Source organism: Sesamum indicum, linkage group LG6 (assembly GCF_000512975.1).
Source record: "Sesamum indicum cultivar Zhongzhi No. 13 linkage group LG6, S_indicum_v1.0, whole genome shotgun sequence".
Classification (NCBI taxonomy): domain Eukaryota; kingdom Viridiplantae; phylum Streptophyta; class Magnoliopsida; order Lamiales; family Pedaliaceae; genus Sesamum; species Sesamum indicum.
Window position 1 is genome coordinate 3,139,910 of NC_026150.1, and position 10,955 is coordinate 3,150,864.

Below are 10,955 nucleotides of genomic sequence, written 5' to 3' on the forward strand. Positions count from 1 at the left end.
TTATAATTATGAATTTATTAAAAATATATAAATTTAGTATAGAAAAATTGTAATTTTTATTCTACACGATAGAGAGCATTATTCTTTTGATCTCATACTTTAAGGACTTAGCACATTTAATCATAATAAGATAAAAATTATAACATTTTTTTTCTACATGATAAAAAATTATAACACGTTTTGTTTCATATAGTAAAAAAAAAATATAGCATTTTTGTTCCAAGTAGAATAACTTTTAACCTATGGAACCAGATGTGATAAATTCATAAACGGTAGACGAAAAGTGCAATAATCTTTATTGTGTGGTACCAAAAATGTAATTTTCCCCTTTATGAGAAAAGGAAACGTGGATAAGTAATGTAAGAGAGAAACGTATAAATATTGAAATTACTATTTTGATCATTTTTTTTAAAATAAAGATAAAAAAATAAATTAAATGATAAATATGTATATTCAAACGTAAAAACATATATTTATTATAAGTGTGCAAGTGCCCTGCTTTTTTTTTTTTTGTAGAGACATTTTTTTTTTTATCTATAATAACCATGTAGCCTTTTTTTTTTTTTTTTTTAAGGAATTTTTTTTTTTATCTATAATAACCATGTAGCCTTTTTTTTTTTTTTTTGCAAAATTTAGTGGAAAAAATTGTCATCTTATATTAAAAATGCATTAAAATTGCAACAAAATTAGATATAATTATCTCCAAAAAGTCCAGTGGTTTTCAAACCATAAAAAATTACCTTAAGCCTTGCAAAAGTGTTTTCCATCCTTTACTTAACTATTCAGATGAGATTGAATCAAAAGTGCAACACTTCTTATCCAATGAGACCAAAAGTTCGATTCTTCCTTCGGGTCTGTGTTTTTCAAACTTTCATTTAATCAACACCCAAAATCCGACGAATTATTAATTAAATTACGTAGAGTGGGTGGATCTCGCCTATGTCATCATCAGAGGATAGGCCCAGAACAGTTTCAAACCCTAGCCCATTCCCAGCGTTTCCGAATTATGTCAAAATAAAAGAAAAATAATTACTTCAATTCTTTCTAAAAATATTAAATTATATATATATATTAAATTAAAATTACACTTACACACCCTTCAAAAAATTTTCATTTACACCTGGTCCAATTTTATTAGGATTTAGACAAAAAATATTGATGTTTGTGAAAAAATTATATAAAATTTTTAATTTTACCCATTATTTAATATTTTATGTAATAATTTTGCATTTATAAAAAAAAAATTAAAATGATATTTACCCCACTTTGTATATATACGCGAGAATATTTAATGTGAAACAAAATTAAAAATTTATATAAATTTTATGCTACTGTCAATATTTTTATTTGGGTCAATTACACTTAAATTCCTTTTAAAAATACGAGATTGTAATTTTTCTCAAAAAAAAATAAATTTACACTTATAATTTAAGTGTAATTGACCCCAATAAAAAATTTGAAATGCACCTACCTGGATTTGCGCATGTTAGTGCGTTTCCATGAGAAATCCACTTCATTACTTCAATTATGCTTTAGAATATGTTGATGGTGCAATAAAATGAAGTTTAGTCTATTACAAAAGCGACTTTTATCTACACATTTTAAACTAAATCCTTATTGTCTTTTATATTCCAAGTAACGGTACTTTGAATATGATAAAAGACAAAACATGTAAAAGTAATATCTAATATGTGTTGATTGTAATCATCCGATACTTAACTAAATGAAGTTGTTTAGAAGTTTAGCTCATAAAAATAACTAAGGTAGCAAATATTATATTTTAAGGCATGAAGGACGTGGATTTATGAAAATGGTTGAGTTGTATGTTTTTACATGAGCTATTAGTTTAATTTTAATTCGATGATTGGGTTTGGATCGGATTGGAATCGAGTCAGTACAATTGTGGTATGCATAGATTCAGGAGTTTTGAAATATTTAAATGCGGTCCGGATCGGATTGGAATCGAGTCAGTACAATTGTGGTATGCATAGATTCAAGAGTTTTGAAATATTTAAATGCGGTCCGGATCGGATTGGAATCGAGTCAGTACAATTGTGGTATGCATAGATTCAGGAGTTTTGAAATATTTAAATGCGGTCCTCACATAAAAAAACGTGTGTTAAAAATTTGAATATTGTAGCTTGATAAATATTATTATGACCATCAATTATATAATAAAATTAATTATCCGTATATTATTATTATTTTAAATTCAGCCAAACTCACTTTATGAATTTATATATATCCTGTTATAAAAGAAAATATTTTATCGTATCATCTTTTTAATACTCAAATTTATTTTTTTTCCTTTCAAATATTTTTTATATGCTAGTAGAAATTGCGTGCAACGACGAGTAGTATTATTACAAATTATGTGTGTGTAAATCGTGTGCCATCGTTGCTAGTTATTATAAAAGAAAGTATTTTATTGTACCAATTTTTGAATATTAAGATTTATTATTTAATTTATTTATTTTCCTTTTATTTTGTCAGACTACTAATATATGTATATATATATATATTTCAAAAAAGAAAAATCACCGAAAAATACGAAAAGATATTAAAACAAATATTCTTTACCGAGGAGGACCCGAGGCCGATTGCCCACGGGCGAATTCCTCCGAATCCGCAGTTCTGTTGAAAGGGACCCTCACTTCAAACTCCTTTAAACATCGAACACATTACACCCCTGTCTTGGCCCACGTCAGCTTCAGTCATACCGTGTTAGGCCGCCGTCACTCTAGCGCCGCTTTGCTAACGTTAAACCCGTTCGACATTTAACTCGCCTGGATCACTATCCCACCCGACCCTCAGCACCCGCCGAGTACCACCCACTAGATACCCCTCCGAACCTCACTCCGAACCTACATCCTATATGTACCTGCATTTGATTCCACTTCCCGTGCCTCAGGCCCAGATCCCTACGTGACCGCTTTTTCCAGCTATTTTTCGGCTTTCCGTTGCCGATATTTCCTCTCTCTAGCCTTCACTCTTCAAGCTCTCAACTTCCTTCTTCACTAGAATTCATGAATTTTCTCCGTTTGTTTTGAATTTTCTTTTTCTTTTTTCGAGATTTCAGTGCTCGGTTTCTCGAATGAATTAGCAAAATTGAATAACTTTTGACCGCTCGCGCTCATGCTTGCAGTTGTTGAGAAATATATTTGAATAATCGAGGTGAGGTTTTAGTTGAAATTGAATTCGAGATCGCGATCGCTGTAAGGAATTTGATAAGAACTCGGCAGTTTCGAGTTCATATTTGCTGATGTGAGGTGTAATATTTGAGGAATTTACTGCAATTGGAAGTGATCGGACAAAAAGTGTACGGACTTAGAGATTCTTTTTTTTTTTTTAAAACTTAACTAGAATGGCATCTTTAGAGTAAAGATCTTCATTTGGTTTAAGTCAATTTAACTAGACCGTCTTGTTGTTGTTTCTGTGTATTAAGTTCGGATTAGGGTTTTTGGAAGCGCGGATCTTGTACGGATCATTAATGCAGAGTTTGATCTCTCCTGGCAAGTTGACGGTTCTTTTTCACCTTATTTTTTGAATTATAGGTTCGTGGCTTTTGTACTTATTACAATTTGAGTGTTTTGATTAAATTGCACTTATGTTATTTGTCTTGATTCCAGTGGAAGAGAAGAGACTGACTGAGTAGAGCCTTGTGGAGTCATTTCTTGGAGTAACAATCATGGCGCAGAGTAATTGGGAAGCAGATAAGATGTAAAGATTCTGTATTTTTTAGTTTGTAAATTTTCATATCTTCTTGATTTTCCACTTCTGGGAGAACTAAGAAAGGATTCCAATGGAATCTTTTCTCTTGGTGTTTTATATTTATTGTTTTTGTTGGCAACTACTGGAAAGTGATGTAATTTTGTCAACTGATACTTCAAAATAGGAATGAAGTTATAATATGACTTACCATCAACAGTGTGAGTTGATGTGTAGAAAGAGCTTCTTTGCTTTTGTCCTAGAAGCTCAAATTTGTTAACTCTCAACATTTTCTAACAACTCTACTAGAATTTTCAGTTGTAATTGTGTTTCTATTAATTTTCAGAGTGCTCATTGCTGATAAGAATTTATTTTCAAAATTATTTTGCCAGGCTTGATGTCTACATTCATGACTATTTGTTGAAAAGAAAATTGCATAATTCTGCGAAAGCTTTCATGACAGAAGGAAAAGTTGCTACCGACCCTGTAGGTAAGGGATCTGTGCTAGTTGAATGATGGAGTTGAATGATTCTTGTGTCTGGACTCTGGAGTTGATCAGCCAAACTGGGTAGCTTTATGCCATTTGATCACTGCTAGTTTAGGTGATGGCTCAATAACGTAAAATTTGAATTTTGTTGTAGCTATTGATGCTCCGGGAGGATTTCTTTTTGAATGGTGGTCTGTATTCTGGGACATCTTCATTGCAAGGACAAATGAGAAGCATTCTGAGGCAGCTGCAGCTTACATTGAGGTTTCTTAAAAATCAGTAGTTGTTTTTAAGTGGTCTAGATTCAGTTAGATCTGTAACTGCCACTACAATTGTGTGATGTATGGACATGATACAACACGGACATGGAAAATTTCAAAAAATTAGGAAAAAACGCAGCATGGTACTGACACGGATACATATAATATATTTTGTTATATAAATTTTCAATTTCTCATAAACTTAGCAATATGAAAAAGATTAAGATAAAACATAAAATAAGCATTTTTACATCTAACTTTTTAACCAAAATACGTGGCAATAAAAAATTTCTGATCATCCAAATTAGTTAAATCTCATGACCATCTCTTGAATTTTTGGTAATTTCATAAAACTATTAGTTTGAGAGAATTGAATTAATTTTTTTTCTTTTTTTGGAACGACAACCCAAAACTTTTTTGAAATTATAAAAAAAAGCCCTAAACGTGTCTGCGTGTTCAACACCATGTACTTTTTCTTCGTTTTTATATTTTCGGACACACATTGTAGTGAATTGTGTAAATGAAGTGGGGTACACATACTTACAAGTTTTCGTTGGTGTTCTCCATTCAATTTCAGACACAACAAATTAAAGCAAGGGAGCAGCAGCAACAACAGCTGCAAATGCAGCAGTTGCAACTCATGCAGCAACGCAACGCCCAGTTACAACAACGAAGGGATCCTAACCATCCTCCTCTTGGGCCTATGAACTCAATGAACTCTGAAGGAATGATTGGACAACAATCTGCGAGTGTATTAGCTATGAAGATGTATGAAGAACGAATGAAACATTCAAATTCCATGGATTCGGAGACATCTCCTGGCCTTATTGATGCTAACAGGATGGCACTTCTCAAGTCGGCTTCCAATCAACAAGGGTAATGTGTATTGCCTTATTTGATATCTTGGAATTTAAGTTGTTGCAGGGATATTCTTAGCGGGATATATCATTTATTTTTCCTGTGGTTGATTCAGACAGTTGATGCAAGGCAATTCTGGTAGCATGTCTGCGGCTTTGCAGCAAATGCAAGGGAGGCCTCAACTGGCAACTGTAACTACTAAAACAATCTCTCTCACTGGCGCTCTTGGCTTTAGTCCCTTTTTGCTTCCTCCTCATTCAGTTCAATCATGTACATAATTAAACATTTTGTTTTTTAGGACATTAAAGGGGAAGTCAACTTGGCGGCACCTCAAAAATCTTTGCCCATGGACCCTTCATCGCTATATGGGCAAGCAATTCTTCAGTCAAAATCTGGACTTGGTGGTGCAGGTATAGTACTCTAGTCCAACAAACCAACTCTTTCTGAACATTTATGTATATATAATTATTTATGTTATATTTTATTGCATTATAGATAATGTCAATTTTGCTTTTGAATCAAAGATACGGCATAGCAGTGGAAAGTTGTTTTACATTTTGTATAATTAGGAAATCAAAATGGAGACAGTTACAAAATTAGATCATATTATGCATGTACAGGTTACAATGTTAAACTGATAAAATTATATGCATTCAGTGTTTGCATTTTACAACAGAACCTCATTTCTCCTCCTGATTTTTCTGTGTATGAGTGGCACGTTTCTTGCATCAAGACCCACCATTTAATGGAACCAATTTGATTTGGAAGGCCCAAATTAATTGTCTATATGATAATAACTTAACTGAATAGGATGTGCTTCTGCTCACATTTCTTCTTTTGATATTCATTTTCACATTGCTCGCCACTTAGTATAGCACTTTCTCATTACAGTAGATTGTCATTCCAAAGAAAATGCCAACTTTATTGGCAACCTGTTGTTGGTACCATGTAAAGGAGTTCCTCTATCTAAATCATTACTAGTGATAATTCTTTAGTATAACTATGATGATGAAGGCGATGGAAGCATTTTAAAATTAGATCCAACACTAATATAGAAGTAAACAAGTTAAGTGATGTTGATTGTTGATTATATCCAGTAGACTTGAGGAACCATGGGGTTGCTTCCATCATTATTGATGCAACCATTCTGAAAATAGTAAGCTTTGCCTTCTAGGTTGCACTATCCAGTTACTTGAGTACCTTTTACTTTTTCTAAAGGAGGGATAGCAAGCTTGATGCTGTAGTTGCTAAATGCTCAAGGTCCAAAAGGCCCTGGACACTGTTGCATTGATGGGAACTTGTACCTTATTGAAGTGAGGCTCACAGTTGCATCTTTTTTATGATACATTCAGAAAGTAAAGATAAACAAGAAAAAGGGGAATAAAAACTGTAATGGAAGAAGAAAGAGATAGCACGTGATGGGTCTGCCTCTAGTGTGGGGGAAAGGAAAAAAAAAACTATGGAATAAAAGAGGAAAAAGGTAAAAGGAAAAGTGTACCTTTTCTACTTTCAAGAGCCTAGTGCCTAGTGTCAAAATGGCTGAAACTAGTGGGCAGACAAACATAAACCTTTGCATTTTTATGTGCATCTTTCATTATGATTGTCTACCTTGAGTAAGTCACATGGTTTGTGTCATGGTGCATCAATAAAAGTCAAAGGTGCTCACCATAGTGGAGGCCTGTCCTTGTTTAGGAAGAGGGGGAACCCCAAAGCCACCTGTTGTGTTATTCAGTGTCACTCTGGACTTCAGTATTTAAATTGCCAAAGCACCCCTTCACGGTTCAGGGCTTAAGCTCATGAAAGTTTGTGCGAGAATTTTACTTTTGCTCTTTCTGAATCTTGGGCTTGATTCTATGTTGATCTGTTGGCCAATGTGATGGAGAGATGTCGTAACTTTTGTGGTTACTTCAGGGTTGAGTCAAGGAGTAACTGGTCTTCCACTGAAGGGTTGGCCTCTCACAGTGAGTTTCATGCCTTTGATTTTTGCACATTCTTTTCAGCAAGTATCTGACTTTAAGGGAGATTAATTCTTGAAACATAATGCTTACGTATTATACAGGGGATTGACCAAATACGACCAAGTATGGGTTTACAAGTACAAAAGCCTAATCTGCAGAACCAGAACCAGTTTCTCTTGGCATCACAGCAGCAGCAGGTTCTAGCACAAGCCCAGGTGCAAGGGAACCTTGGAAATTCATCTAACTATGGGTTCGGAGGATTACCAAGGGGTAATTTTAATGCAAAAGATGGTCAGCCTCCACGAAATGATGGATCTATTTGCTCCCCCGTTCAATCTAATTCACCAAAGGTAATACTGTCAATGAAATTGTAAATTTGTGCATGCTATTCAATAATTTCTCTTATGTCATTCACCATTTAGGCGTTCTGCATTCATGAATTATCCAGTACACACTAAACTTTGCAATTAGGGCATGTTTTGGTTTCCTGGAAGTAGCACCTTTCTCTTATACAGGAAAAATGATAGCCAAAAAATTCCTTCTCAGATTGAATTCATTAAAATATAAACCTATAGGCACCTAGCATTTTAGGTGAAAAACTGTCTCTGGAAGTAATACTATTTTCAGGTAAAATGTAATTGCTTTAGTTTCACTGTATCTCTGACATAATAATATGTGTTGCCGAAGTTTAATTCTCCAGATGTTAACTTTATGATGTTTAATTGTCCGAAAGCTTGTGGCATTTTTGCCTGGATTATATAGGGTCCGTTTGGTTGTGTTTTCATTTTCATTTTCAGTTTCTAACATTTGGAAATGGGTAGAAATGCTTTATTGATTTTTGTGCGAAAACTGAGAATATGTTTGGATTAGTTGTTTCCAAATATAGGTATATAGGTGCGAGAATGTTGAATATAGGTATATGTATTTTTGATGTGACAGATGACCAAATTGATTGAATATGTGAAATTATAAAATAATCAAAGTGAGTCTTGCCATTTGAAATAATTTTAATTGATTTGAAATAAGAAAAGACATGTTGACAAGATAAGACAAGTATGACGAACCCATGTGACCTATAATTTCAAAAATTTGAGAATTAAAATAGGAATGCATTCTCAATGAAAATGGCTTGACCAAACAAAATCCCAACTACCCAAATAGTGAAAAGCGGAAAAAATCTCATTGAAAACACAACCAAACAGGCCCATAGCTTCCTGGCTGCTGCTTAATATCTTGATGTAGAAAAAGTTATTTTAAGTTAGCAGTAGTTGATACATATTGTTTTCCATGAGATCAACTCATGTCCAAGAAGATTGACCCTTAAACCTAAAAGAACAGGATTTTTCCTTTTGCAGGAAAATGAATTAAAGTTTCATCACTCTCGGAAAGGCATTATGTATCTAATGTGCAGTTGTATTCAATTGGGTATCTATTTTCGCATCATTTGTTTGTTTGTTTATTGGGGGTAGCATGTTACTCTCTGTCAAGAAATGATTCCCTGGAAGATAGTTGACTATTATCTGAGGAAATAAGTATGGAATTCCTGTCATCCAATGTACTTTCGTGGACCAAATTCCTTATTCGAACTAATGGTTCTGTAAATTTACTTCATTTCCCGATGGTAATATTGTGAATCTATGCTACTTCCCATGAATGCCCATGTCTCAACATGGCAAAACTGAATATTGCAGATTGCTGCTGCTGTTTGATATAACCATTTTCCTGCCAATTCATTCATGTTTTCTCCTGAAAAGAACTTTTAAATCTTTCATTATTCCTGTTCAATGTTTTTGGGTGACTTTCTCCTTGCCTCACCTCCTTTTTGCCTTCTAAAGAATCTGTGTAATTTTTGAAGTTGAAATTTTGAGAATTTTATTGAGCTAGGGAGTCAAATTTTGCTTCATCAGCAATGTCTCAATATTGATTTTAGAAAAAACTTTCCTGTGATGGTGTGATATGCTGATGGGAAAGCTTTGATGGACTGTCTAAATTTTTCAAGATTTACCTTTTTACCCCTCTGAAATGAAAAATGAAATTAGACCCCCCTATATTCAGTCATTTCACAATTAGATAATTGTTGAATTGACTTAATCATGGGATGCTATCAATTAAATGTCCGTTACTCTGAACAGATGAAAATGGGCCAAATGCAACAGCCTTCATCTCAACAACAGGATCAGTTGCAGCAGCAGCAACAACAGCAGCAATTGCAACAGGTGCGTTCATTCTTGTGCAGTTGTTATCGATTTTGTGGGTTCAACCACGATAAACACCATAATGAGGCAATCTGCCTTTTGATTTAATGAATGCTCCAAACAAAACCATCTTTTGGATTATCCCTTGCCTTTTCTCATGAAAATACAAAGCAATGACAGCTTTTAATCTGAAACAGAGTAACAGGAAAAGGAAACAACATTCTTCATCAGGGCCTGCCAACAGTACAGGTACCGGAAACACAGTGGGTCCTTCCCCAGCATCACCGCAATCAACACATACCCCTGGTGATGGAATGACTACTGCTAGCAGCCTTCAGCATGTTAATAGTGTCTCCAAGAGTATGATGATGTATGGAGCAGAGGGAGCTGGTGGAATTGCATCATCTACAAATCAGCTTGTAAGATATAGGGTTACTTTATGTATTTAGTTTGTATGGTTGCGAATGGTACACCTTTTGAAATGCTTATGCTTGCAAATTATAGACTGAAAAGGCATATATTTTTGTATTTACTTTTTCTAAATATTGTTGTGAGCATCAGACTTGCCTGTGTGGAGAGTGATCTTTATCTCTTTTGAGTGCTTGTTATCAAGCTAGCATTCTGGGACTCATCTTCAAGAGATTGTGAATTCCAAACTCCAACATGCAGTATGTTGCCTTGAATTCATAAAATTATATACTTTATACAGGATGACTTGGAGACTTTTGGAGATGTCGGTTCCCTTGAAGACAATGTTGAATCCTTTTTGTCACATGATGGAGGAGACGGAAATTTGTATGGCTCTTTGAAACAAACTCTTACTGAACATAAAACAGAGACTTCTAAAGGTGGTTTACTGTACTGATTATGCATGCTTGGATCTGCTTTTCGACCGGAACTTCCATCACAACAAAGTGGTTCAAACTTTAACTTTATGTCCTACTTACAGGTTTTTCATTTGGGGAGGTTGGTTGTATACGGACAAGAAATAAAGTGACTTGTTGCCATTTTTCTTCGGATGGGAAGTTGTTAGCTAGTGCTGGGCATGACAAGAAGGTATTACTTATCTTTGGAACTTTGTGGCTTTACAACATTAGTATGCCAAATCGATGCTGCTAGATTAACTTTCTTGAGCAATTACCAATGTTTCTATTCGTGTTACTTTGCCTTCTGTCTTTACTTATTTGATATTCTTGTTGGTTTGTTCCCCCTCGCCCTTTTGATTTAGGCTGTTCTTTGGAACATGGACACTCTGCAAACAGAGACTACCCCAGAAGAACATCAATATTTAATTACAGATGTCCGCTTCCGGCCAAATTCGACTCAGCTTGCGACTGCTTCATTTGACAAGTCCGTTAGATTGTGGGATGCAGCCAATGTAATGATGTCCTTCCATTCAATCTACATCAATTTTCACTTTTTGGACTGTTGATGATGAAAAGCTAGAAATAGCGAAAACTATGTTCATCATATACCCACATGATCACGT

At 34.4% G+C, this 10,955-nt stretch overlaps 1 protein-coding gene across 4 annotated transcripts in view; it reads left to right on the forward strand.

Annotated features, from left to right (window-relative positions):
* The window catches only part of LOC105163519 (transcriptional corepressor LEUNIG_HOMOLOG), a 9,863-nt gene continuing 1,813 nt past the window's right edge, over window positions 2,906–10,955 (forward strand). The window contains exons 1-15 of one of the 4 annotated variants that reach the window (XM_011081887.2): window positions 2,906–3,319; window positions 3,446–3,554; window positions 3,630–3,720; window positions 4,101–4,198; window positions 4,350–4,459; window positions 5,033–5,331; window positions 5,429–5,504; window positions 5,612–5,723; window positions 7,225–7,274; window positions 7,373–7,621; window positions 9,404–9,487; window positions 9,664–9,885; window positions 10,176–10,314; window positions 10,416–10,522; window positions 10,695–10,844. In XM_011081887.2, coding sequence (XP_011080189.1) covers window positions 3,689–3,720; window positions 4,101–4,198; window positions 4,350–4,459; window positions 5,033–5,331; window positions 5,429–5,504; window positions 5,612–5,723; window positions 7,225–7,274; window positions 7,373–7,621; window positions 9,404–9,487; window positions 9,664–9,885; window positions 10,176–10,314; window positions 10,416–10,522; window positions 10,695–10,844 — 1,728 coding nt within the window. In that variant the 5' untranslated portion in view covers window positions 2,906–3,319; window positions 3,446–3,554; window positions 3,630–3,688. The remainder of the gene's footprint in view (window positions 3,320–3,445; window positions 3,555–3,629; window positions 3,721–4,100; window positions 4,199–4,349; window positions 4,460–5,032; window positions 5,332–5,428; window positions 5,505–5,611; window positions 5,724–7,224; window positions 7,275–7,372; window positions 7,622–9,403; window positions 9,488–9,663; window positions 9,886–10,175; window positions 10,315–10,415; window positions 10,523–10,694; window positions 10,845–10,955) is intronic. The other 3 variants (XM_011081888.2, XM_011081890.2, XM_011081889.2) reach the window with 3 other exon arrangements.